Raw genomic sequence first — 25,347 nt, 5'->3', positions numbered from 1 at the left:
TTTTTTTTTTTTTATATGTCTTCCTCTTGCTAATACACAAAGCTTCACCCCACTCTCCTTTTACCTTCTCTTACCCTAAAATAAACCAAACCCAGTTTGTTTTGTCTCCTGGAGCATCCAGCCAAGTGGCTTGCAGCGGAGGAAGCAGGACGGTCTCCGGCGTACCGCAGCTGGGGAGCACGGCGTGCCCCAAAAACACCCTGAGCCCACCCGAGAGGCTCTGCAAGCACCGTGGTTTTGAAGTGACTGCCTCAGTGGGTGCCCGCTACCGACACGTGGGCCGGCGATCACACTCGCATCGACTGTAGTGGGCTGGTGTTTTATTTATTTTCATGCACGTTGATGCAACCCAGATGCTGGCACCGACCCGCAGAGGGGACTGATGCAGGAGAGCATCCGAGGGCTCGGTCCGGAGGAAGCGGTTGGCGTGCCGTCCTCCCCGGCGTTAATCGGGTTACTGCGAGGTGTGGGAGGGTTCTATTATTAAATTTAAAACCTGGCTATATAAGATGAAGGCAGCTTTAACGAGATGAAAAGGCTTAACTGGAGTCCAATTAAATTCCGTATTACCTGTTTACGCAGCCTGCTTAAGTCCTGACCTGCACGCTGATTTCTTCCTTAGGCTCCAAAGCCTGTGCTCTAGGCAAAAAAATAAAATCAAAGGGGACAGATAGATACCAGATCACCAACATGTCCCAAGCATCCCCACACGCTCGTACCGGAGGCAGCTGCCCTCGAGTGCCTTGTGCTGCTCCTGCTGTAGCTGGGAGGTGTGAGATGCAGCCAAAATTCTCCGGTCCGCTCTTCTGGAGAGGAGAACGAGGGCAAAAACATCTTGAGCCAAAAAAGCAAAGGTCCAGCCATCCTTAGTTTGGTTTTAGGTCTGTGCCATGAAGATATTTTTCCATTCCCCATCTCGCTGCCGGGTTGATGGAGGCTGGGGCAGGCAGAGTGGCTGGTACTGGTGGTGTTTCCCACGCAGGGAGCATCCTCTCTGCTGCCTGCCAGCGCCTTGCACCACTGTTTGGAGGTTATTTTTATTTATAAAAAAAAAGTGTTTGGTGAAAGCCAGCCGCAGGATGCTGGGGCAAGCTGCGCAGCTGCCTGCGCGACCCAAAGCTGCTCGCCCGGAGCGTGCGGTGGGGACACCAGCTCGCGTTTAACGGCAGAGTAAATACCGCCAACGGGAACCTGTTTTTCATAGTTAATAGAAACCATCGCTTGTGCTGGTGAAGCGTGGCAAGTTTGGGCGGGTGGCAAACTGGGGCTCGGCTGATGCCCTGCCACCTCGCAGGGTATGGTCTCGCCGTGACGCTGGGAGCCTTGCAGGATGGGATGCATCGGGCTGCGGCGCCTTAGCCCACCTTCGAGATGCTCTTGGAGGCGGCTCAGGCTTGTCCAGCAACGGGGATGCGGAGGAAGAATCCCATTGCAGCACCCCGAGGGCTGCCGTGCGGACAGAGCATCCAAAAAGCTCCCCAGCTTCCCAAACCTGCCCTTGTTGGGTGCTGCCTTTTATTACCAGGGGTTCCCCGGGGCTGGGGGCAGCGGCGTGCTGTCGGCGGCGATTTCGGCCCGCCGGTTCTGCGCTGGCTGCTCTGGTTTTTAAATTCAGCCCCCGAAACCCCTTTGGCCTCGGTGGTGCCTCACAGCTCCTCTCGGGTCGGGTCTGCCGCAGGGCGGGGGGCAGGAAACGGCTCGCCGCACCCTGCTCTCGGCAAACCTTCACGCCTAGCAAAGACCTAAACTCTGCATTAAAGAGAGTAAATAAATAAAAGCGCCGGTCTGCAGCTCCTCCCAGGGCTGTGGGACGAGCGGAGGTGAGTTGTGTTCCCGGCTCAGCTGGCCTGGGAAAGCAAATTCGGGTGACACCAAAATGCTGGCGGGGCAGCTCGGGATGCTCGGGTGGCTCTGGGGGCCGGGGAGCTGCTCGGTGCAGCCGCGCCGGTGCCTCTTCCCTGCCGCTCTTAAATGCAATTAATACGGCGGAATAACCTGGTTTCTTCCTAAGGATTGGGTTAAGAAAACAAGACTGTTTTAATAGCCCTTTTACATCCTACGTAGATTGTAGCTGAAAAACCTAACTGGTTTGGCAGCGCAGCCAAACAGCACATCTATTTCTTTTTTTCCCCTGTTTTTTCCCCCATAACCTGATGCCAGTGGCCCTGCCCGAGCGGGCTCCTACCGATAATTCAAGTGCCCAGCTCCTGGCTGTGCTGTTTTGTCCGATTTCCATTGCTTCCTGACCTCCATCCTTCTTTATTTGCAAAGCTATACTCGCAGGCAGCGGTAATAAATCAATTAATGACTCTGATGAATCGTTTAATGGCTGACAAAATAACACTACAGTCAACAGCTTGGATCTCTACAGCAGTACCAGAAGACGCTGGTTGACTCAGGGTAGGGAGACGAAACAGAGACTGTTAGCTCAATTAGTGCAATTAGTGTGCGATTTAAAGGCTTAGACGGCATCTGCTGGCGTACCAAGCCGGTGTGTTAACTGAGAGCTTCGTTTTGGAAGCGAAACACGGCGATCCAGATTGTCATTGCTCCGCTGGCTTCCACCAAAAAGGGGGAAAAAATCCAATGTATGTGGGAGAGAAAAAAAAAATATATATATTTACATACGTATGTGTGTATATATCTATATACGCGTGCCCCAGGAACTGCATTTTATTTCCAACATGGAGCAAATTTACCATCTAATAAAAGGCAAACGAGCCGGCATGCTGGCTGTGCCAGAGCTGTCCTTGCTCATCTCCGGCAGTGGTCTCCGGCGTGTATTGGTGGAAGGAAATTTGGTGCGTCGCATGCAAACGGGGTCCTTCGTGTGGCTGGACGTGCTTTCGGCTTACCGCCAGCTTGGACACGGCGGCACAGCGGGCTTCATGCTCCTGCACCGCGCCGGTGCTTCCCGTCTCCTGCCGGCTTCCGTGGCATCGCCGTCTTGCCTGTACCTGCGCCGGGGAGGGGTGTTGGGGGTTTTTAGACATTCACCTGGTGAAAGGGGCTTGGCAGGCAAAGTCCAGCTGAAGTCTCCGGAGTCCCTAAAAAGAGTTTCTGAGCCAAAATGGTGGAAATAAGCCCGGTGGGGAGAGCTGGAAGGGCAAAGAAGTCCTGGTTTTCTGGAAATGGGTGCTGGAAAGTGCTTGGGGTTTGGGTGCTCACCCTTGGGGTTTGGGTGCTCACCCTCGGGGTTTGGGAAATTTGTTCCCAGTGTCTTTTTTTCCCCCTTTTCCTTTCTTTTCTGGCACACCCCAAGGGTTTTGCAGAGCTGCTCCAGCCACGGCTGCGCTCCCATCGCTTCTGTGGGGCTAAAGGTGCCTCCGTGTTTACCTTAGCGGCAGTGATGGGGAGGGGAATAAAAAAGAAATAAAATGTCACTTCGCAGCCTTGTAAATCATTCATCAAGGGCTGACCAGTTTGGCTCCCATCCTACAATATGCTCAGGGCACTTGTGGGTTTTTAATTACCGAGTTCTGCCAAGCGCCACATGTGCGAGGAACTTTAAATCCCCGTTTATGCCGCGAAGGCATAGGTGAGGTTTTGGGGTGTTTAACGCGGAAAAATACTCTGCGGTTTTGGGGAAAAATGGGCATTTGCTTCAAGATTTTCTTTGGCTGCTTTGCCCTCCTCCCTCCACTCCCTGTTGCAGAGGGAAGGAGGAGGGCAGTGTACTTTCCCCCTGGATCCCCAAATACGTGTCCATCCTCACTCCACACCGCTTTGGGATCCGTTTCGCTTTGGGAGATTCCCCCAGCAAAGGATTATGGTGTGCTGGAAATCTCTTGAAACCATAAAATATCACCTTGGCAGCTTTATTGCAGCGCTCGCCGCCTTGGGAGAGAAGCGTTTTGCGTGATAGAGGGTTTAATAAAGGAAATTCCAAATGGGCTCGCTGCAGTTTGGGGCTCGGTCTTACATATTTTTGCATTAAGAACCGTCATCTGCTTTGCAGAGAAACTGCAATATGTTCATGGCCTTGGATTAAGATTTGGTTTTACTTTTATAGCTGACCCACTTGGGGGGATGGAGGGAGGGGGAGAACTGGGTTCACTCCCTCTCCCGTCTATTTTTGCTGCCGTCTGATGTATAAAAAGAGCCTGGAATGGGCAGGCTTATTTTTCCTGCCAGGACTTTTTTTTTTATTAACTGTAAAAACACTCAGATCTGGCCTTTGCTGTTGATGTGAGGAAGGCTGCTCGGGATGCCTTTTTGGGGGCACGGGGGGAGCATGGTGTGGGCTGTGCCCGGAGGCGCAGGACTCCATAGCCACAGGGGGTTATTTCGTGAAGGGGGGGTCTCTTTTTGGGGAATCAGCCCGTGCCGTCGTCTCCGGCGCTTCCAGCTCTGAGGTGCTGGGGTGGGAAAAGCAACCGCTCATCCGGCGTGGTCGTGGCCTTCATCCCGCATCCTGCACGCTGGCTCCTGCCGGAGAGCGTGGTGGAGGGGGGCACGAGAGGTGGTCCCCGGCAAGGCACAAGGCAGCGCTTAGCCTGGTGCTCCCCTGCCTCTGCAGGGCTTTATGGTCCGGAATAGCGAGATTCCCAGCCAGACATTGGGGTCTCACCTCGGCAAGCCTTAGTCCTTAATAATAATCCTTAATTTTCCGGGCTGCCCAAGTCCTGACACCTCGGCTTCTGCCCTCTGCTCGCATCTTGTGGTTGTCACCACATCGGATGCGGTCGGGGGCCGGGGCTGGCTCGGCTGCTGTTGGGACACGGGGTTTGGTGGGGTTGGGGTGCTCTGAGCTTTGGAGTAAAACCAAAAAAATTTTTTTTTGTGGTGGACGATTTTCCTCGGCCCTGCCACGTTGTTTTAGGTGGATTAGTGCACTGTAAAGATTCGTGGAGGGAGTAGGTCAGTGATCCAAACACAATTAATATCCCTGAGGCTCCCTCGTAACTGCCCTGGGAATGGGGGTTTGTTTGGCAATGGGTAAACGAGAGTGCACTTCAACGGCACGGGTACCGCTCCTAACCCAGCAGGGATGTGTGTCAGCAGGGGTCTTCAGGGAAATATCTTTTTCTTACCATTTTCCTTCTGGGCAGGAGCCTCCCCTCGTGCTGGTGCTTTCCCCGGGTGGTTTGGTGCATGCCACCCTTCCCTCAGCACTGCCGGAGCTGCTCCTTGCACCAGAAAAACCTCTTTTGTCTGTCCATGTACATCACAGAGAGGAAGTAAATATGAATAGAGATGCTGAGCAGGAATGAGCGGTGTGTCTGGGTACCCCGTCCCTCCTTTTCAGGGCTGGAGCCACTTGGGTGGCTCGTCCTGGGGAGGTGTGAGGGGGGGCATGACCCCACAGATCAGGTGCGATGAATTTGGAAATTCACAATAAAACTTTGGCATGCTGGTGAGGTCCGGGAGGCGTCTTTTTCAGAGGGCAGAACTGAACCGGCGAGCATGTGGGGGGAGGTGAGGGAAGAGAAGCATTTAAAAAGCCTTAAAACAGCTACTGCCTGAAGTGACACGTTGGATGAGGCTAAATGCCTGGGTAAATGAATAAATAAGCCCCAGAATTATCCCTGGGTTTTGTGCAGCCATCTTCTCCATGGATGAATCGCAGAGGCTTGTGCCCCTCTGGCTCCGAGCATCCTCTGCTCATTCCCCCGTGGGGGGAAGATGCTCGGGGCACGGGGAGCGATGCTTGGGGCATGGGGAGTGATGCTCGAGGCTCTGGAGGTAACAAGCTAATTGAGTCAGTGTGGTGTGGCAGGACAGGCGGCTTTTTTAATGTGTTTTTTTCTCAACTCCGACTCAAACCCACCATGTTTGTCCTGGTTTTGTTCCCCGCAGAGCGCAGCTGCCGCCCCGAGTCCCGTGCTTGGAAACATTCCCCCGAACGACGGGATGCCGGGGGGCCCCATCCCGCCCGGTTTCTTCCAGGTAGGCTGCCGCTCCTCCCGATGCTCGTCTCCACACCGCGCACGTGTTTGCTTACGCTCTGGGTGTCAGCGCTGTCGTGCCTGTGTTTTTTTTTTCCAAGGGGATGCTAGGGAAGCAGCATGCCCGCGTAGCTGACCTGTCTAGGAATAACTTGTGTTCTGCTGTCCTTCCACGTTTGCTTTCTATTTTTTGTGGCCTTAAAAGCAAATTTTGTTCTTGCTCGAAGAGGTTACTGTGTATTTACAACTGATGTTTTTTTCCAAAGCTGCTTGGTTTGTGTTTGGGTTGGGATTGTGTTTGTTCTCCGGTCCTAACAGACGTGCATAATTGAAAACATTCTGGATTTTGATTCCTGAAACTTTTTCCCCCTCCTCTGGTTAACCGCTTGATTTTTTCCAAATGCAATCACTGAAAGCATTAACAAACGCTGGCTGTGGCTGCAGGCAGGAGTCGGCTCCAGCCAAGTCCCCGAATGCCGTGGAGACACCTTGTAAGCAAATACCTAGCAAAGTCCCCAAAGTCCCCTCTCTCCTTCCTTCTCCCGTGCTGAGCTCTGACCGAGGAGGGGGTAACGTATGTTTGGAGTGACGCTGATGGAAAGGATCTCGACAAGCACACAGAAAAGGAATTTTCAAAACTTGAACCGTGGGGGTTTTTTTGGGTTTCTCTGGAATCTCTTTGCACGGCGCGAGCTGCACTGGTTTGCAGCAGCGTAAGCTCTCGGTACATTAAAATCTTTCTTCTTGAGGAAGAAACACTTGTTCATGTAACAAATGGGATAAGAGTTGAAAGGAATATTTGTTTTGGCAAGCTGTTTTTTTTTTATCTGGGCTTGTGATTTGTATATGGGAGAACTTCTCAGGCAGTAGACAGGCAGACTCGATAAGGCACTTGTGATTTATTGTGGCGATATCTGAGCCTGATATCACCGTTTGTGTGTGTATGGGAAGGGGGAAGGAGGGTCCTGTCTTTTTTTTTTTTTTAGAGAGATCCCATTTCCTGAACATGCTTCTGACAAAGTAAGAATATCCGATATTGATCGGGAACCCTAAAACAGGCAAATCTTGTAGCAGCACTCGGCGGCACGGGGTGAAGCCAACAGCAGAGATACTATCTCACAGGTCATAGCTGCTGCCAGCAATTCGAGTGCCAAGCTGCTGCTTCCAAGAAATGTGTCTCCAAAAGTCCTGATCTCGCCCCGCAGCGAAGCTGACTGTCCTTTGGGGCTCCTGCTTCACGCAGAGCTGCGAGGGCTGCAAAACTGGCACGAAGTTAGGGCAAGGCTTCAAGAGTATGGGTTGGCTTTGCCCAAGAGCGGAGGGTGAGGAAGAGGAGTCGCATCTCCCCAGACATGCTGTGCATTCACACACAGTTCTTCCCATGGACAGCCTCCAGGCTGTCCCCCCTGCTTTCCTTTCTGCCTTCCCATAGCATTTTTGCACTGAGGGTCCGATGCACGAGCAAACAACCCATCCTAGCTCCTTACCTCTCGTGCGGCTGGACCAGGAGCTGCTGGGGAAGGGGGTCTCAAAAGCAACCCTGCTTTCTTAGGACCTTCGGGGTGGGGGGAGTGTCCTGAAAACCCAGCAGAAGTAATGGCACCCGTGCAGGTGTCGTGTGCGGGGATGCTGCCCATCCCCGGAGCTGCCGGAGGGAAGAGAGGATGGATGCCGATGCATATGGCTCGCATGTGACATCTCAAGAGCCTGCCTTTCCTGAAAGCCCTCCAACATCTGGTTTCTCCTCCCAGCCCTGGGGATGGAAGGGAGGAGGGGAGAAGAAAAATCCCACCTTTTAACACAGTCTGAACATCGCCTCCATGAAAGCCCATCTGATTTATTGCGGGTGCTGGAGCTCATTCCAGCTTCAGGAGGTGCTGGAGACCAGCTCTTGCAGAGGTGGGCTGGAGGCTCGGCAGCGAGCTGGTCGTGGCTCGGGTAATTCCCTATCTCTGTAGGAAATTAAAGCGCTGAACTTAAGAGGGCAAAACCAAAAAGGTCACGGGAGATGCAAAGGACTTCTCCCTGACCTTGGTGTGCCAGCCTTAGGAGTGAGTGAGGTTCCTGGTGGTACCACCTCGGCCAGTGCCCTCCTCATGCCAGGAGACCGGAGGATGGAGAGGGCTCGGGGGGTTTCAGCATCTCGCTCTTCTGCACCGTATTGCAGGCAGCAGGGACCTGCAAGGGATATCCCTGATGGCAGAGGGCATAGGCAGGCTGCTTTTGAGAGGGTTTAGAGGGCCTGATCCTGTCCTGGCATGGTGGGGCACCAGGAGATAAGAAGGGAGTCACTGGTGAAGCCCCGTGCTGCTGCCCTGGGGGTGCATGAACCCCCCCAGCCCCACGCATTTGGATGTGCACTGCTGTTTGGCAAAGGGAAAAAAATGACACGGACCATTCCTGGGAGCTAGTGGCCCAAAAATCCGTGGGAGCGAGCTTGGAGGAGAAGTGATACGCTGGGAAGGGGAGAAGAGAGGAGGAGTCCAGGCTGCAGCGCCCGTCCGCAGCTGCTGTCTTGCAGGGAGAGTCCCTTCCTTGCGCTGGGGCTCAGCAGCGACCTTCGGGCTGGGGGCCAAGGGAACTGCAGCCTGCAGAGTCTCCCAAAACCTTCCCAAAACGATGGGAAAGGAGAGGCCCTGGGTGCCCTTGGGGTGCCGGGGCATTGCGTGGTGCCAGCCAGCAGCACGGCATCGGGCTGCGCTCCGGACAAAAGGTGGCTGGGTTGACGGCCGGCGTGGGTAGATGCTTTTATTTAAATCTCTCTCTCTTTGTCCCATTGAGATGAGCAAACAAAACCTTTGCTCATCCTCCTAAAGGTCATCAGAGGCGTTCCTGCTTTTGTTTTGAAAGCTGGATTGATGCCGGGGTGCAGATCCCTCAAAGGAGGGATGGGGGGAGTGCCAGGGAAATGTAGGAAGGAAAATTAAAAATTGAAAGCAATTAATACCACACCTTCTTAAGACTAAATAAATGGGGGGGGTGGGCAGTCAGCAGCCCCCCACCGCAGCCATGCCTCCTCTCCCCAGTGCAAACTCCCCGCGCCGCCCCGTACCCCGCGCGCTGATGAAATGGAAAGTTGACCATAAATCAATGTCGGCGGCTGCGTTAGCTATGCATCAGCGGCTCGGCGCCGAGATGCACCAAAACAAAGCGCCGGCTGCTCGGTGTTCCCACACTGCCCCCTAATGCAGAGAGACCTCGGGAACTGGGGAGGATGGGGGGCTCTGGAACCCGGGGGGCTCACCCCCCCGACATCCCCTGCCCTCCCTGCCTCTCCTCCCTGCATCCCGAGGCACGTCTCTTCGGGTAAGGTCACCCACCGGGGTGAGGATGGGAAAGCCAGGGGCAATAGGAAGAGGTCCATGTTGTCCTGCTCCCTCCTTGGATGCCACCATTTTCCCCCTGCTCGGCTGTCCTGACGTCTCGGTGGGATTCGCCACCGCTCCGCGGGTGCCGCCAGCTGTGGGCAACCAGCTCCGGCGAGGTGGCACAAGAGTCGCAAAACCAGGCTGCCCTTCCCAAAATCCCAGGGCAGAACTCGGTATCAGCCTTGCACCAGACAGGGTTTGAAGGAAGGTGGCTTAGGAGCTGGAGGAAAGGAAAAGCAAGCGTCGGAGAAAGTTTTTTTTCTGGAAGTTTAGTAGGATGCCCGAGGCTTTTGTACCGAGCGTCTGGAGCATATGGTGGGATTTGCAGTCAACTTTCTCTCGGGTGCTCCAGCCAGATGGAGGTGACTGTTCTTGGCTCCGGCTGACATGGGTTTGTTTCCTGAAGAGCTTGTGTTAAACATATTCTTTAAAACCAGGCTTCTGCAGTTGGGAGCCCCAGCTGCAGGCGAAGCAGAGCTCCTGCCCACGGCTGCCTTCCGCCGTCTGCAGGGGAACTTGGCCCGCCTTGCCTTGCCTTGCCTTGCCTTGCCTTGCCTTGCCTTGTGTTGCCTTGCCTTGCCCTGCCTTGCCTTGTCCTGCCTTGCCCTGCTTTGCCTTGCCTTGCCTTGCCTTGCCTTGCCTTGCCTTGCCTTGCCTTGCCTTGCCCTCTCTCGAGAAGGTGCGGTTGGGTCCTCACCCGGCACCACGTGCTGGAAGGCGACCGGGGTCCTCTCCGAAGGCACCTGGAGCATCTCTCCAAAAGGCTCCTTCAGGGATATCTTATTTTTTTGTTGACAACTTGCAAAACTTCCCTCTCCTTCGGTAGAAATAAAGCTCCTATCCAAGAGACCCAGGCATGTCTTTAATTAATCTCCATCTAATTTGTTTTAGTATTTTCTAATGTCAAAACCGGTAGGCAGGGGCAGGTATTTTACAACACAAGATGCCTTCCTATTGCTAACTCTAAATTGTCGGTATCTCGTGGCAGCGATGCTTTGCCTTCTCGTACCATCCTGCATTGTTCTGCCACCCCCAGAGGTGCTTGATAGTGTTTTTAAATAGAAAAACTCCCCCATTAGCTGAAAGTATGTAGCCCATAAAACATGATCCATTTGTGGTGAATTACGCTGGAAACATAAATTGACACACGCAGAGCTATGATAGCTCGTGCCATTTTCCATCTTTAATATTTTACAAGAAGTTTGAGGAGTCGAGCTCATGAAAGACGGAGTGGAAATAACCTGATCGCCTGGAAGCTCCCCGTAGAAAGCAGCAGCGGCAGCAAACTTCAGTCGTCTGACGGGCCAGGTTGGGCTTTTAAAGTCCCCGTAGCGTAGAGTGGAAAAAAAAATGAAGCAGAGAGGAGGCTGGGGCACTGAGAGCTGTTGGAAACAGTTTCCTCTAACGCCGTTTTAGCTGTTTGGGGTTGGTCGTTCGGGTTTTTTTGAGGCAGCTACAGGAAGGTGAAGAATAACCCCCCGTGCGAGGCATCCAGTTTGGAGAAAAAAAGAAAAAAAAAAAAAGAAAACTTGAGAGATGATGGGGTTTCTCTGGTTGGGGAGAGCGCTGGTCTTGAGATGAGAGTGAACTAGCTGCAGAGCAGGTCCTGCTTGCCCGGCACGGCGTGTCGGATGGAGCTCTGCTGCGGATGCGACTCCGGGGCATTTGGGATGTGGAGGAAGCGGAACTGCGTGCCTCCGGCCTCCTCTTGTAATAGCGCTAGTTAATAACTGCTAAATACAGATTTTTTAAGAAAATAAGGGTTGTTCTGTTGGTTGGAGCCCACATGTCATCTCTGCAAAACACTTGTCTCAACCACCGTGATCCATCGGGATCATCTGCCGCTTCCTCTGCAGCGAGGGAAACCCGTGCGAAAAAGCAACCGATCCGGCAGGCATTCCCGGCTGAACGCAGGTCCCGGCCCTGAAACATCTGCAAATATTTATGGAGATAACAATATCCAGAGGGTCTGCATTTCTGACGGAGTGGAGCAGCCGTGCCGCAGGGGCGCGGGAGGGGGCTGTGGCGGTTGCAGCCCGGAGCAAGCATTTCAGATGCCGCTGCTCGTTGCCGTTTTGTAAAAGCAAAAAGAAAAAAAAAAAGAAAAAAGCTCCTTTCGGCTCCTCCCCGCCTGCCGAAGCGTTTGCACGAGCTGGCCGTCTGCAGTCACGTTATCCAGAAGTCTCTGCCGGGAGCGGTACCACATGGGATAATGCAACGGCGAGGATGCTGCGGCGCTGAGCCTGGAGCATCCCGGAGAGCAGCCTTGGGGCAGGACCATGCTCTGGAGGATGCATTCAGCAGCACAAACCGATGCTCTCCGGATCCGCTTGCTGCAGGGGATTTTTCTCCGGCGAAAATGCCGCCGTGTCTTATAGACGACGCTTCTACAATAACCAAACGCCGCTTGCTCTGAAGCTCTAAATGCAGACCCAAAGCACCACCTCCAGTCCCAGCCGGGGTGCGTGTAGGTGGCCGTGTCCCCCTCGCACTCGATACCAGTTAAACCCACAGCCTCGCACGCTGGGGCGTACGAGAGGGTGGATGTCAGGAGTCTAATAACTTCAAGATGGGGTCTGCGTGCCTGTCCGCTCGGTATCTGGATAACAGCGAGCTCCTCCCTGCAGCGCAGCAAGGCAGGCGTTGCGTAGGACCTGTTGACTCTTGCGTTGATGGGACTTGAAGGTTGGCCTCTGCGAGTCCTGGTTTTGCTCTTCCGCTTGGTTTCATCGCACGTTCGCCTCTGCCGATAATCCCTACCCCAAATCCTCCAGCTGTGACGTGTAGGAAGGGCTTTGGTGGTGGCCAGACCTCGTCGGGGGCTGCCGTCCTCCATGGCCCCGTGGTGGGAGGTCGCTGCTGCCCCTGGTGCGATTTGCATTCGCACAGAGTTAGCCACCTCGGAAGCAAAAATAAGTCAAGTTTCATGCGCGGAGAGGACTCTGCTAGAGGAGGTTGATGCTGCAGTTGGACCACAGGTTTGTCTTCTCTGCTCTGGTGGGACATGGATGGAGAAGGCGGTTGTGTTGGCACCGGGAGGGTTGTCCTGAGGTGCCGTGACCTCTTCCAGCCAAGGTTCGCCGGGCATTAGGGGCAGGGGCTGGTTGCCTTCAGCTCCTGGAGAATAAACGGTGGCGTAAACGGTGGGACTTCATTTCCCCGCGCGCAGCGGCTGGAGCGGAGAGGCTGGCAGGAGGCTGTTGGTTTAAATCTGCTTGGCTCCATCTCGCCACCGAACGGTTCAAATAAAAAAAAAAAAAAAAAAAAAAGAGGAAAAAAACCCACCCTCTTACTTTATTTACATTGCACTCAAGTTTCCGCCGTACAAAAGATTTGCAGGTGCAAATATGTCCTGCCTTCATTAACTTCCCCTCCCTTTTTAATTTATGTGATTTCAATTTTCCTTCCCTGTACTGTTAATTAGGGGACCCTCTAATCAGTACCATTATCACAGTGGTATTCATGTTTAGGAAAGCTGCTAAACAAATGCTTGCAAAATTGCTAAATGGCTAATTAATGTCTGTTAATTAAGAAAATTGCTCATGGTAACAAACCATGCCATTGCTGGCAGCAGCTAGAAGGCGAACACTTGTTGAAATTAGTAACGAGGCAGGTAGAGAACATCTGCTCCGGCGCCGGTCCTGGAGCCTGCCGTCGCTTCCCATCACCTACTGACAAAGCTTGTTTGCTTTCTCTACCAATTACACCTCCTTTGACTCCAAAAATCCATATTTTTTTTCCTTACGTTAACACGCACCGGTATATTCTTGCACCGAGCTCGTGGTTTTTCCAAGCAAATTTTCATTTCATTTTAAGGAAAATTAAAAAAAAAAAAAAGTGGGCGTTCAAGCCCAAAATGTCAGCGGCTGCTGCATTGCAGCCTTAAACCTGCACCGACTAATCTCTCCTTTTTTCCCCTAGACATCCTTTCTTTGCTCGCAAGCCATTTTACTCGCATCCTTAGGGAATCCACCTCGAGGAAGGATGTTGCATCCGTGCAGTCTGGCGATGCAGCCCCGGTTGTGCCGGCCAAACGCTGCCCAGGCGCGAGCTGGGACGTGCTCCTCGTCCTCTGCGCTCGCTCCAGCACCTCCAGTGAACCACGGTCAAAAAAAAAAAACCCCAAACCCCGGAGGTGTTTCCAACCTTTGGGATGAGAGAGGAAAAAAACGATATTTTTTTTTGTTTTGGGGGTGTTTTTTGTATTTCCCCCAACCTCTCTGGTCCTTTCCTGCATATTTTTTCTTCCTCGTTTCACGCCCTTGCAAAGTGTTTCCCTGTGTGTTTATCATTGCAGACTTGGTTGAACTACCGGACCGTTTACCGTCAATGTGGCTGCTGTATTTTGACAGATGTTCTGATTTTTAATTTTTTTTTTTTTTTTGCATATATCATTATTCATTGTTCAGCTACAAATGAATAGAAACTCAATTAAAAAGAGGAAAAAAAGAAAAAAAAATTAAAAACGGGAGAACTGACTCCCCGACAAAACAGGTCCACCCGTCAATCCTTTTTTTAGCTCTTTCTGCGCTTTCATGTGCTAATCTATAACCTCCTTCTACTGTCTGACCTCACAGGGACCGCCTGGGTCACAGCCCTCGCCACACGCACAGCCTCCACCCCACAATCCTAACAGCATGATGGGACCCCACAGTCAGGTAAAGACACTAGCGATGGGTAGGGCTGTGAACCGGGACGTGCGCTCGATTTGCTTATTTTTTTTCCTCTATAAGCATGCTGGGCAGCGGGTACCCGCTCCCCCGGGGAGCATCCCCCCGGGCACCCCAGCTCCGAAGCAAAATGTTGGTTTTTTCCCATTCTTTTTCCTTTTTTTTTTTTTTTTTTTTTGGATGTGCAGTTGTCAATGGACTAAGAAGTCAATCGTGGGTATCAGACTGTTTTACCTTCCCAAGGTAGCCTGAGAAATTTAACTTGATGTGGGTTTTTAAGCTTCTGTTAGTAGCAGCAGTTGTAAAAAAAGTAACTTTAAGTCTTTCTTCTTTTTTTTTCAGTACTTAGCATTGGGGTTTTTTTTGTGTGTGCGTGTCTGTATGTGCTTATTTGCCACTTTTTTTAATATATCTCTATATATTTAAACTTGAACAGTATCTAACACTCAGGGTTTCCCATGCACTAATTTTAACAGCCTCACCTAGTATTGCCGATGTCAAACGCTCTCAAACAATAAATCTACAGAGAAAATGTTAAAAACGGACTCCGGACATCTTTTTTTTTTTTTTTTTTTCCTTTTGAAACCTAACTTTTTTAAAAAGGATGTCTTCAGAAAAAAAAAAAAAAAAAAAACAAAACCAAAACCAGTGTGTACAGTCTAACCGGCGTGCGTGGGGAGCGTGCTGCCTCCCCGCAGCTCGGCCCTGACCTCCCTTTTGTGTCCCCGCAGCCGTTCATGTCGCCACGCTACGCCGGAGGTCCCCGGCCCCCCATCAGGATGGGCAACCAGGTACTGCGCTCCCGGGCTCCGCGCCGGCGGGTTTTTTGGGGATGGCTTTTGTTTGGGGAGGGGGACAAGGGCCACGTGTCCTGCAGATGCTCCTTGGGTTTGGATGGCAAGTGTCGCCTCCCTCGGGCATCCTCCGTTTTCTTCGTGCTGGACCATCAAGTGTCACGTAACCCGTTTATTTTACTGGTTTTTTGAGGTTCGGGCATATCCAGGGTGTAAACGGCGGTGGGGCGTGTGCCGCTTTTTATTTGTGGTGTTTTCAGCACGGCCGTGCCGTGCTGCAGGCTCGGTGCCCAGCTGGATTTTCCCTGCAATCGCAGAAAATTAAAGTGATGGAGATAATCCTGCTGCTGGGTTGACCGAGCGCTTAGATCAGCGGCGGGGTCAAGCGGGGCAGGTCACTGGTGAATTTTTTGGGTTCGGTTTATCCTCTTATCCCAGCTTAAACAAGGGCAGTTTGTTTCTGGCCTTACGGATGGAGGCTTCCACCCCACGCGCTGCCTGAACGCGTGGCCTTTGGTTCAGGAATTCATCTCGTTCCCAGCAATGCCGTGCAGATCCATAGGGTAATGACCGAACCAGAGGTTATTTGTCATTAAAGGGAAATTAAAGGAAACCTGTAATTCCTTTGAGTAGCAAAGGTGGCTGTACAAAAATTATCTCGGGAGCTTGTTTTTTGGCTAACAACATTATTTTTATATAGCTCTTATTAGCAGAATGAGCAGGATAGTCAGGAAATAGGACGTAGCAGCTCGCTTCGTGTTTGTGCTTGCTGGATTTGAGACTTGAATCGCTGGAACTTGCAAAATGACGGTGAGACAGCTGAGATGTAGCTGAGAAAAACTCAGGGGGGGCTGATGTAGGACCCCCCCAAGCCCGGATGGGCTGGAAAAGCCTCCCACCCAAGGCACTGGTGGCTGTTTCAGCGAGGTATTAATTAACTGCACCTCCTCACGGGACAGTTTTAACAGGACCCCGTCCTGCTGTGGTCCCGAGCTCGTCCCAAGCTCGTCCCAAGCTCCTCTGGAGGTGAACACAGTGAGCTGGGGCAGGCATGGGACCGGTTTGGGGAGGCTGCTCTTGCAGCAGGGTCAAGCATCCAGGATTGGGTAAAGTTAATTAGAAGGATTTCATTTTTTCCCCCCAAACACCACGTATAAAACACCGGTTTGTACCTACCCAGAGCTCGGCGAGGTTGTGGTCACATCCAGAGGGACAAGAGGAATAAATAGGCAGGCGGGAAGGTCAGGCAGCAGAAGCGTAAATATCCATCTCTACAACGCTCCTGGTTTATCTTCCTCCTGCTGCCAGCTTCCAGGCTGCAAAAAAATTGGGATTGGGCAGATTCTGCCTCGGCACGGCCATGTGCACCCAGTGCCTGCGCTGTGCTCCAGCAGTGGGATCTGTCTGTGTCGATATTCAAATAAAAGGCAGCGCTGTAGCAAAACTGTTTACAGTTTGCTTCCCCCGGGCAGATGGTAGCTGCGTTTTTTCTCCCCCTTTATCTATTCGGAGCAGCCTTTGAACTTTAAATAGCCACGTTGCCCGAGCAGAGCGTGGGTTTGGGGAGGGGGGAGCATCCGTCTTCCCCTCTGCCTGCGTGGGGACGGGTCCGAACGCTGGTCTGCTGCAAATGGAGCATCTCTCCGCCGGCAGCCGATGAATCGCTGCAACCTGTGCGGTTTGGCCCTGGCACTGTGTAAATACCGGGGAGCCACGCTGCCCGTCTCCTCTCCTTGTCGGCTTTGATGCCTCTGCCCCGTGCAGCCCGGGCTTTCCCCCGCTCCCCTAAAATACGGCAGCCTGATGGCACACGGGCTCTGGGGAGAGGAGGGAATGCTGACACCTTTTTTGGTTTTTAGAGGGTGTTTGTGAAAGGAAAGGGGAGGCAAACGCCCTTGAGGCTGTAGGAAGATGCCCGGGATGCAGCGGGATGCGGGATGCTTGGCAGCCGCAGGTCGTGCTGCGGCAGGAGGGGTGGTGCACCCTGGGGAGCACACCAAGGAGCCCCCCTAAAGCCTCAACCCAAATCTATCTCTTTAGGCTGCGTTGTAGCAATTATTATTTTTTTTCATCTTCCTCCCCTTGTTTTCACAGCCCCCGGGCGCCGTTCCCGGTACACAGCCATTGCTGCCCAATTCGATGGATCCCACGCGACAGCAAGGTAAACCCAGCAGAGGAGGGACGAACGTTAACGTTTCTCGTTAGCTGTTAAATTTGGGACCCCAAGTGGCTGCCGTGCCGCGTAACGCCCCTGCTTTCCTCCCAACAGGGCACCCTAACATGGGCGGCCCCATGCAAAGGATGAATCCTCCGCGAGGGATGGGCCCCATGGGTCCCGGTCCACAGGTAAGCCCAACGCCAAAGAGCCTCTTAGAGCTCGGCAAACGCCGCGCACCATCGAAACGACCTCCTGGGGCGCAAAGGCCTGGGAGTTCCCCCCCCACGCCCTGTCCCCCCATTAGCGTTAATGCGTTTTACATTAGTCTTGCATCTGGAAATCCCTCCTTTTAACGTGAGCGAGGTCTTCAGAGCTCGTTAAGGGTATTGCAACCTCCCTGTTGCCCTTCCGTCAAAGGGGATGGCACTTAGCGCCGTGCCGGAGCGGCCTTTGAGTGCATTACGCTGCCTGCCTGGGAAATAGTTATGACCCTAACAGCAGGAAGAGGAAAGGAGGCTTGCATTAAAAATAAATAAATAAAAAGAAATGGCAAAGATCCCTTAAGCAGGGGAATAAGGCTTTCCTCTGCGAGGTTCCCCTCCGCCCGCCCCTCCTGCTGCCTGCTTGAGCTCTCTATTTCAGCACAGGGGACTAAACTCTTGAAATTAAGCAGATCTGGGTTAATATATGCTGTCTTCCCATTGATTCGCTTTACGGAGTGGCTTGTTGTTGACTCACTCCTGTTTGTTCCTTCTACGAGACTTCAAAACCAGATTACCATATTTTGGTTGGAGGTTTATCCTCTCTGCATCGTCGCCTACGTCAAGTTTGTAGTGCGAGGATCAGAGTCTGTCAAGAGACGAGCGGGTGCGCTGGAGTTTTGTTTTGTTTTTCCCCTGGAGACTGTTGAGATAAGCGAATATTGTGTAAAGAGGGAGTTGTGTCATCCCTTTTTAACACCAGCCTGAGGATGCTGCTCAGGGATGCCCGGCTGTCTCTGCAGGCACCCGGATCCATCCTAGGGCAGGAGGTAAAAAACCCGCATGAGCATCGTTTCCCAGACTAGCCCTCCGACAGCGCCGCTGCTCTGCTTAAAATCCTCCTTTCCTGGAGGATTGCACCCAAAAAAAATGGCATTTGTTAGCATGGCCTGTGCCAAGGAGAGCGGTGGTGGTTTGCCTGGGGGAGGCTGCTCGCTTCCCACTTGCAAAGCACGCCGTGAAACTTGGAAGCCGCGAGCGCGCGTTCAGCGCCGCGTGGGATGGCGGCGGCTCTGGGAGCCGGCAGGAGTTGTGAAATGTTCAGAGCTTTATTTTTGACTCCGCCGTTCCCTGTGTACGTACATTAGGGAGAGGTTTTTTAAAAGGCAGCCTTCCCCTGGAGAAGCGCTGGGCTTCCCAATCTGGCACCCGCGGGGCGCTGCCTCCCCGCAGCCATCCAGGAACCAGCGCCTGTGCAGGCAACCACCAAAAATACCGAACCAAACCCAGCAGCCTCTCACACCTCACATGCCCAGGGCTTTTTTTTCTTTAAGCTTTGCATGGGGACCTGCCTGAATACTCCTTAAATTATTTGAAAGGGCTGCCGAGCGGCCAGCCAGGACATCCCGGCATCCTGACAACAGCTGCTTATTACATACCAACGATGAATCATCCCTTACAGCTGATCACCGCTGCCTTTTTCCCTTTAATAGTCGCAGTTTTAGCTCTGCAGAAGCCAGGGTTAGGTTTGCCGGTGCCTCTATGAAGAGGGTTTGTAGCTCACTGGGTTTCGGCAGTATCTTGCCGGAGCCCAGCATCCAGGTTGCTCAGCACAGCTGCGTTCCCTCCACCCTCCCTGAGCATCTTTCAGACAGCTTCGTTTTCCAGCCTTTCAGCTCCAATTAAAAATGCTGAGGCTTTTTTTTTAAAAAAAAAAAAACAAAAAACCAAGGGGTTTGATGCTGCTATTCAGTGTAAATGGCTGGAATTTCTTTCAGTTAAGGACTTGCCGGTAATTTGTTTGGGGAAAACCCTTTTCTGCCTCTTCAAAACAAACTTTGATGGAGAGCACCGTGCTCCAGTGCATCCACAAATCCAGGGAAAAATCGACAGCTCTGATGTATTGCACTTAAAATCCAGCTTGGAACACTCCGAGGGGCTGCAAAATAGGAAGCGGCCAGCCATCCCCCCCTCCTGCTTTAGCAATTTTTTTCTTTAAATAGCAGAACTACAGCCCAAAAAGATGCATCGTGGGGGGAAGGTGGGAGGGGAGGAGCGTCAGCGCGACCTAAATCCGGCTGCACGTCGCCCAGAGGGTACAGGGAGCAAAGCGCAGACCAAATGGAGCGCGGCATTCGGGAGATTCCTCTTCCTTCGCTGCCTTGGGCTTGGCTTTGTACTAGAGCTGGTTTTAGGAGATGAGGGATGCAGATCTGAGGCTCCCGGTCCCAGCTGGAGGCTAAGCCAGGGCGGAATAAGCCAGGAGAGGAGCCCCGAGGGGCTGCCTGCCCTCATCCGCTCCCCGTGGCTGCGGACCTGCTCCGGGGGATGTAGCAGAGAGAGCTGGGAAGCAACGGGAAAACAAGCCTGGCTTGGTTTTCCCTACTCCAGCTGTCATCCTGGGAGCAGGGGATGCTCCATCTCGGGGGGAGCTCGTGCAGCCTTTTCCCGTCCTTACGCTGCAGCAATAACCTTCCAAGCGATGCCGCCTTTTCTCCTCCTGCCCCTGTTTTCTCCTGCACAAAAAAGACAAACCCAAAAGGTTGTTGGTGGTGCCTGGGGGCTGTGAGCAGATTTGTCTCCCGGAGCTGGGAGGGGGCTGTTTTCTCTCCACCAGCATGGCATCAGAGACCGGGGGGGGGACTTTGGGGCTCAGCCTGGCTCCCTTCCATATTCAGCTGCCTGACTTTTTTATAAACACAATTGCTAATTGCCCCTATGTTCAGCATCGTCTAATTTTTTTTTTTAAAGCTCATTTTTGCAAACTAACCTTCTTGTTTTTTTGTTTGTTGTTGTTTTGTTGTTTTTTTTTTTCCCTTCTCTTGTCTTCTCCGGTTTCCCTTCCCGTTACGGTAGACTGACCCTTGGTTATCGTTGCAGAACTACGGCAGCGGCATGAGACCTCCACCCAACTCCCTAGGTCCCGGCATGCCCGGAATTAACATGTAAGGCAAACCCTGCACGGGGGATGTTTGGCTGCTGACTCGGGCTTTGCGGGACCATATGGATAAAAACAACTGCTTTTTTTTTTTTTTTTTCCTGTTTTAATTTTGACCCCAGGGGGCCGGGAGCTGGCAGACCGTGGCCGAACCCCAGCAGTGCTAACTCAGTGAGTATCCCGCGGTCCTTGAAGCAAGAGCAGGGCTGATTGGGGACCGTCCAGCAAATGAGGCCATTCCCCGTTAGCTGAATCCTGCTAACGAGGCGGGGGTCCCCAGCCTCTTGTTTAGGAGCTGCATCTAAAGCCTAAGCCCTGCTCCTGTCCTGCTCTCCCTGGGGCGGCGTGCAGCCACGGGGGCTGGTGGGCCCTGGGACCCCCATCCCGGCCGGGCTGGGGGGGCGGCGGGGGCTCTTGGCTGTGCCCTGTGGCTGAACCTGGCTCTCTTCTCTCTGTTAGATCCCATACTCTTCTTCATCACCTGGTACATACGTGGTGAGTCCTCCTGCTCCATCTGTCCATCCTGTCGTCGGGGTGCAGAGACCTTACGGCTCGGAGAGCTCGTGCGGTTTTGGGGGGAATCGGTGCCGGGGTGGGGAGGGGGGCCAGGCTGGGTTTGGGGGTGCCAGGTCCGGCCGGGGGAGGCGTTTGAAAACGTGGGGAGGTGGGCGATGCTCGTGTTTGCGTGGCTGACCCCCGCTTCGTTTCTCCGCAGGGTCCGCCCGGCGGCGGCGGTCCTCCGGGGACACCCATCATGCCCAGTCCCGCAGGTACGAGACCCCCGTCTCCCGGGCTCCTGCCCCTTCCCCTGCCGGGAGACCCCCATCCCTGGGGCTGCGCCACCGAGCGCAAGCAACTTCTGCCCAACTGGCGAAAACCAATTTATGTAGCTTTTGCCTTTCCGGGGAGCGAGCGGCGTGGGCTGCTTGGCTTCGGGATGGCGTTTGGGGATATTCGTATATCCATCTATGGATTTGGATGCTGCGGGGCTCGGGGAGGTCAGGAGTGCTACACGGCGAGGAATTACCTCCCCGTGCTTCCCAGCCAGGAGTTGAATTATTTTTCACAGTTGAATTTCTGTGATTAAAAACTTTGTGGATCTTCATTAAATACAAATTAACCAGAAAATGGTGGTACTTAGAGGGAATTTTAGGTGATAAAATACAAAAGAATGAGTTCAAGTGGCATGAGTTTGTTTTAATTAAGAAATGAATTAATCACCCGACTTACTGGGCTTCACTGTTCCACAGATTCAACAAATTCAAGTGACAACATCTACACAATGATTAATCCAGTACCGCCTGCAGGCAGTCGATCGAATGTAAGTCTGCTTTCTAATAATTTACATATCAGATACCATAACAAATCATAATTAACTTCATCAGTTGAGAGTAAAGCAGTTTAATTGATTTCAGCCATTTGTTACAAAACAGAAATAAAACAAACCATCAAAAAGCGATTAACTCTTTGGCGACTTTGTTAATTTTTTATGCTTATTAAGAGAGCGGTGGTCCTGCTGCTCCGGCCGAGGTGGTGGCAGCTGCATGCCCGGCGAGATGCTGTGTTTTGCGGGATACGGGCAGACTTAAATCTCTTTAAATACTAGTTGGAGGGAGTCCTGCCCGCACCCGTCCGGCCAAATTTTATGGGTGAACCCACAGGACCATGAGCCCCCAGACATGCCCCGCAGCCTCGGAGGATGGATCCGTCCCTCCTCTCTCCCTACTCCGGAGGGATGGTTGGGGAGGGGACGGTCCCCAGAAGCTGCCGGGGCCGTGGCAGACGTGCGGGTTGGTTTTGTGGCTGATTTTGGTTTTGTCGCCTTTTTCTTCCGCAGTTCCCGATGGGCCCCGGCTCCGACGGCCCCATGGGCGGCATGGGTGGCATGGAGCCCCATCACATGAACGGATCGTTAGGTGAGCGCCCGCGCGGGGGGCTGCGGATCGGGGAGCCCCGCCGTGCCTTCGCTCCCTGGGGACGCTGGCAGAGCATCCCAGGGTCAGCCCCCAGTTCGGACCAGTGCTCGAAGCACTGGAAATCGGAGGGGGAGTCTGGAGGCAGGGGGGCGAGCAGGGCAGGGGGGTGCAGGGGCCATCGCTGCATGCTCAATAAGGCTGTTCTCCTTTTGTGTCCCCCCCTGCGCAGGGTCAGGAGACATAGATGGACTTCCAAAAGTAAGTGAGTTGCAGAGCGGGTGTGTGGGCCCCCCTTTTCTCGGCACTGGGGTGCCGGTGTGACCCCAACGGATGGGGACACGTCAGGGGGACGTGACCGGGGCAGGCCGGGCTGCGTCCTACCCCCACGGCGTTTCGGGGAGCGCAGGGACCTGCTCACCGCCTCCCCCCCATCTCCTGCAGAATTCTCCAAACAACATAAGTGGCATTAGCAATCCCCCGGGCACTCCAAGAGACGACGGGGAGCTGGGAGGCAACTTTCTCCATTCCTTCCAAAATGACAATGTGAGTGAGTGAGTGCCTCCCTGGGGACGGGGGGGACGGTCCCCGGGGCGTCCCGGCACGGGGGTGGGTGGGCTTGGCGGTGGGTGCCTTTTGGACCTGGGTTGTGCTGTGTGTGAGCTGCTCCGGGACAGAAAGTGGGGAGGAAGAAATACGCTGGTGGGTGCAAGCTTGGGTCCTCAGCGGGATAGGGGTGTACCGAAGGAGAGGAGAGGATCCCGCGGGATGGAGGAGAGAGGATCCCGCAGGATGGAGAGGAACCGCTGCAGATGCAGCCAGCTGTGCTGGCCTGGCCGATTTGAGGCTCTGTGCGTGGCTGCAGACATCCCTCCTCTTCTTCCTCTATTAGCAGCGTATACACGTGTGCATGTTAATTATTTGTTTTAAATTGCGTCTCAGCCCATACTGTTCTGCTGATTTTCTCCCCGGAAAAGCAAGTTAGAGAGCAGATTACGCCCTGATAAATTGGAGTCTCCAGCGTATCCTCTCCTCCTGATTTATTAGATCCAATTAGGTTGCTGTATAGTTGTCATCAGCCTCCTTTTGCACCCCCGCTTCGGTGTCTGGGGGTCTGGCCCGCCTGGTTTCTCACCCTGGCTCTGTCTCTCTTCCAGTATTCCCCCAGCATGACGATGAGTGTGTGATTTCCCTCCCCCTCCTCCTCTCCAGGATCAAGAGAGTCAGCTGCCGTTCGGAGGATCTCAACGAATTATGCAAGAAGAAGAAGAAGAAGAAGCTAGGTGTATGGGCAGGGAGACGCGTGGCGGGGGCCAAAACCCCAGGTTTAGTTTCATGCAATAAAAAGGCTGAACTTTTTATTCCATAAAACATGAAGGACAAAACTTAAAATATTTCAAGACATGACAAGACCCTTCTTTGTGCAGAAGGGTTTATATATGTACATGACACTTCTTTTTGGAAACAAACGGAAGCCTCTAGCACCCAACTCCGATCTCTTTGCTTTGTTCTTTTAAATAAAGACAGAAACCGAACCTGTTGTATGTTTGTGCCGTGCGACACCAGGAAGCTAGTCTAGATATGAAATCTCATGTTGTCTCTGTTGTAGTCATTTTTTTAAATAAACTGGACAGTTTACAATGGTGGTTTTCGTTCAGAAGGCCTGTTTTGTTTTGGTTTTGGGGGTTTTTTTCCCTTCTATTTTTGGTTTTTTTGGTTCGTTTGCAGCACAACGCTTCCTCCTCCAGTTAACAAGATCTGCTTTGGGGAAGAGACTCCACCACCTCGTTATAAACTTGTTAACGCAGGTGACCCCTTCTAGGATCACATCCTCGAATGAATCGTGATCTTGCTCTCTGTGACTGTGGCATGCACTGTGTTAGTCTTTCCCCCCCTCTCTGAGTACCAGAAGAAATCTCTGTCCCTCCCTTCCCCAGAGTCCTTCAGCTGGTTCACTGCAAAAATTGATTTTTTTAAATTTTTTTTTTTTTTTTAAATCCACCGAAAGAAAGGGTTAATCTGACCTGGGACTTTGAAACTGTGATCTCCAGCTAACTTTGGGGGTTTTTTGGGGGTTTTATTTGCTTTGGGGGTATTTTGGGGGGGTTCTTTTCTTTAGAGATGTGCTCTTGTCAGGGTTTCACTTATCTATGATTTGGAACTGGATGGAGATATTTTTTAAGGAATTCTTGTTGTTAAAATGTAACCTTGCTATTCTGTAGGCTCGCTCTGTAATAAGAAAAATAAAAATTAATGGCAAGCATCGAAGGCCCTTCCTTCTGGCGGGAGAGGAAGGGACGAGCCAAGGCGGCGGGTTGGGATCTCTGTACATGACACTACCCTGTAGTTTGGTCTTTGTTTTTCTCCAGCTCCCGTTTCTGCTCCATGTATATCATATTCTGTAAAATATTCTCTCCCTTGGATTTGACCTTTGTGCGGATTATTGAAAGCATTGTATCTTGTTTCAGTGTTTTTTCTTACCTTGTAGTCTGGTTCGAAAATTACCGAGAGGGGAAAAAAAAAAATAATTATTATACATTGTAGTTTGTGTACGATATTTGTTGATAATGTTTTATTAAAGGGATGTCTTTTTTCCGCACCCCTTCATTGAAATGTTTTTGGGGAACATTTGGCTTGTTTTTATTATTCTGACTGCAAGACATGAGATGACAAAACTTTTTCTTTTAGTGTGTAATACGAATATTTTTTTTTCACGTTTGCCTTCTTTTTCCTAGGCATTTTAATTGTGCTTTACCTGTAGAAAGTCGCTGGGGAGGGAGGGGTGGGTGGTATGGGGGGGGGTCTGAGGGTGTCAGTCTCATAGTTACGGTCAGGTTAATATTTTCCAAGTTACACTGAGAAATAACGCAGATTTTTTTGCATCGCAAATATACCCGGGGGCTCCCCAAGGGGTCAACTTTTTTCCTTTTCCGCTTTACATCTTGTTCAGGTTTTTTTTTTCTTTTCCTTTTTTTTTTTTTTTTTTTTTTGTTCTGACGTGAGGAAATGAAAGGACCGGTTTTAATGTATTTTAAAATGAATAGCTAAATTATTGTCTTCATTGGTATGGGATGGTTTTTTGAATGAAACGGTTCTCCCCCCTTCTCCCCCCCCCCCAATGCTGTAATAAATATCAACATAAACATTTGATTTCGGTGCTCTGCAGTTTGTTCCTGGTGTTTGCTGCCAGACCGGGGAGGGGAGGGCTATTTTTTTTTTTTTCCGACCTTTATTTATCGAGGACCAAACCACAGGTTTGGGATGCGGGAGCAGGGGAGATGCAGAGCTGAGAGGTGGTCAGCATTTGGTGGGGGGGGTCTGGCTGAGGCTGGGAAGGTGGCCAGGGATTTGGCTGCAGTGCAGGACCTGGGAGGCTGGGAGAGGTTTGGTTTAACGATCCTTCCTTGTTTTTTCGGGA

At 52.3% G+C, this 25,347-nt stretch overlaps 1 protein-coding gene across 12 annotated transcripts in view; it reads left to right on the top strand.

The window, feature by feature from the left end:
• Positions 1 to 25,079, top strand: part of SSBP3 (single stranded DNA binding protein 3) — a 56,927-nt gene extending 31,848 nt beyond the window's left edge. The window contains exons 5-18 of one of the 12 annotated variants that reach the window (XM_052800344.1): positions 5,800 to 5,889; positions 13,834 to 13,914; positions 14,658 to 14,717; positions 16,815 to 16,881; positions 16,990 to 17,066; positions 19,959 to 20,023; positions 20,139 to 20,187; positions 20,476 to 20,511; positions 20,732 to 20,786; positions 21,267 to 21,337; positions 21,854 to 21,932; positions 22,162 to 22,190; positions 22,374 to 22,475; positions 23,142 to 25,079. In XM_052800344.1, the coding sequence (XP_052656304.1) occupies positions 5,800 to 5,889; positions 13,834 to 13,914; positions 14,658 to 14,717; positions 16,815 to 16,881; positions 16,990 to 17,066; positions 19,959 to 20,023; positions 20,139 to 20,187; positions 20,476 to 20,511; positions 20,732 to 20,786; positions 21,267 to 21,337; positions 21,854 to 21,932; positions 22,162 to 22,190; positions 22,374 to 22,475; positions 23,142 to 23,273 (993 nt within the window). In that variant the 3' untranslated portion in view covers positions 23,274 to 25,079. Of the gene's footprint in view, positions 1 to 5,799; positions 5,890 to 13,833; positions 13,915 to 14,657; positions 14,718 to 16,814; positions 16,882 to 16,989; positions 17,067 to 19,934; positions 20,024 to 20,138; positions 20,188 to 20,475; positions 20,512 to 20,731; positions 20,787 to 21,266; positions 21,338 to 21,853; positions 21,933 to 22,161; positions 22,191 to 22,373; positions 22,476 to 23,086 lie in introns of all 12 variants that reach the window. The other 11 variants (XM_052800348.1, XM_052800343.1, XM_052800346.1 and 8 more) reach the window with 11 other exon arrangements.
• Positions 25,080 to 25,347: the final 268 nt, after the last annotated feature.

Source organism: Harpia harpyja, chromosome 11 (assembly GCF_026419915.1).
Source record: "Harpia harpyja isolate bHarHar1 chromosome 11, bHarHar1 primary haplotype, whole genome shotgun sequence".
Classification (NCBI taxonomy): domain Eukaryota; kingdom Metazoa; phylum Chordata; class Aves; order Accipitriformes; family Accipitridae; genus Harpia; species Harpia harpyja.
This window is presented reverse-complemented; position numbering and strand designations above follow the sequence as displayed.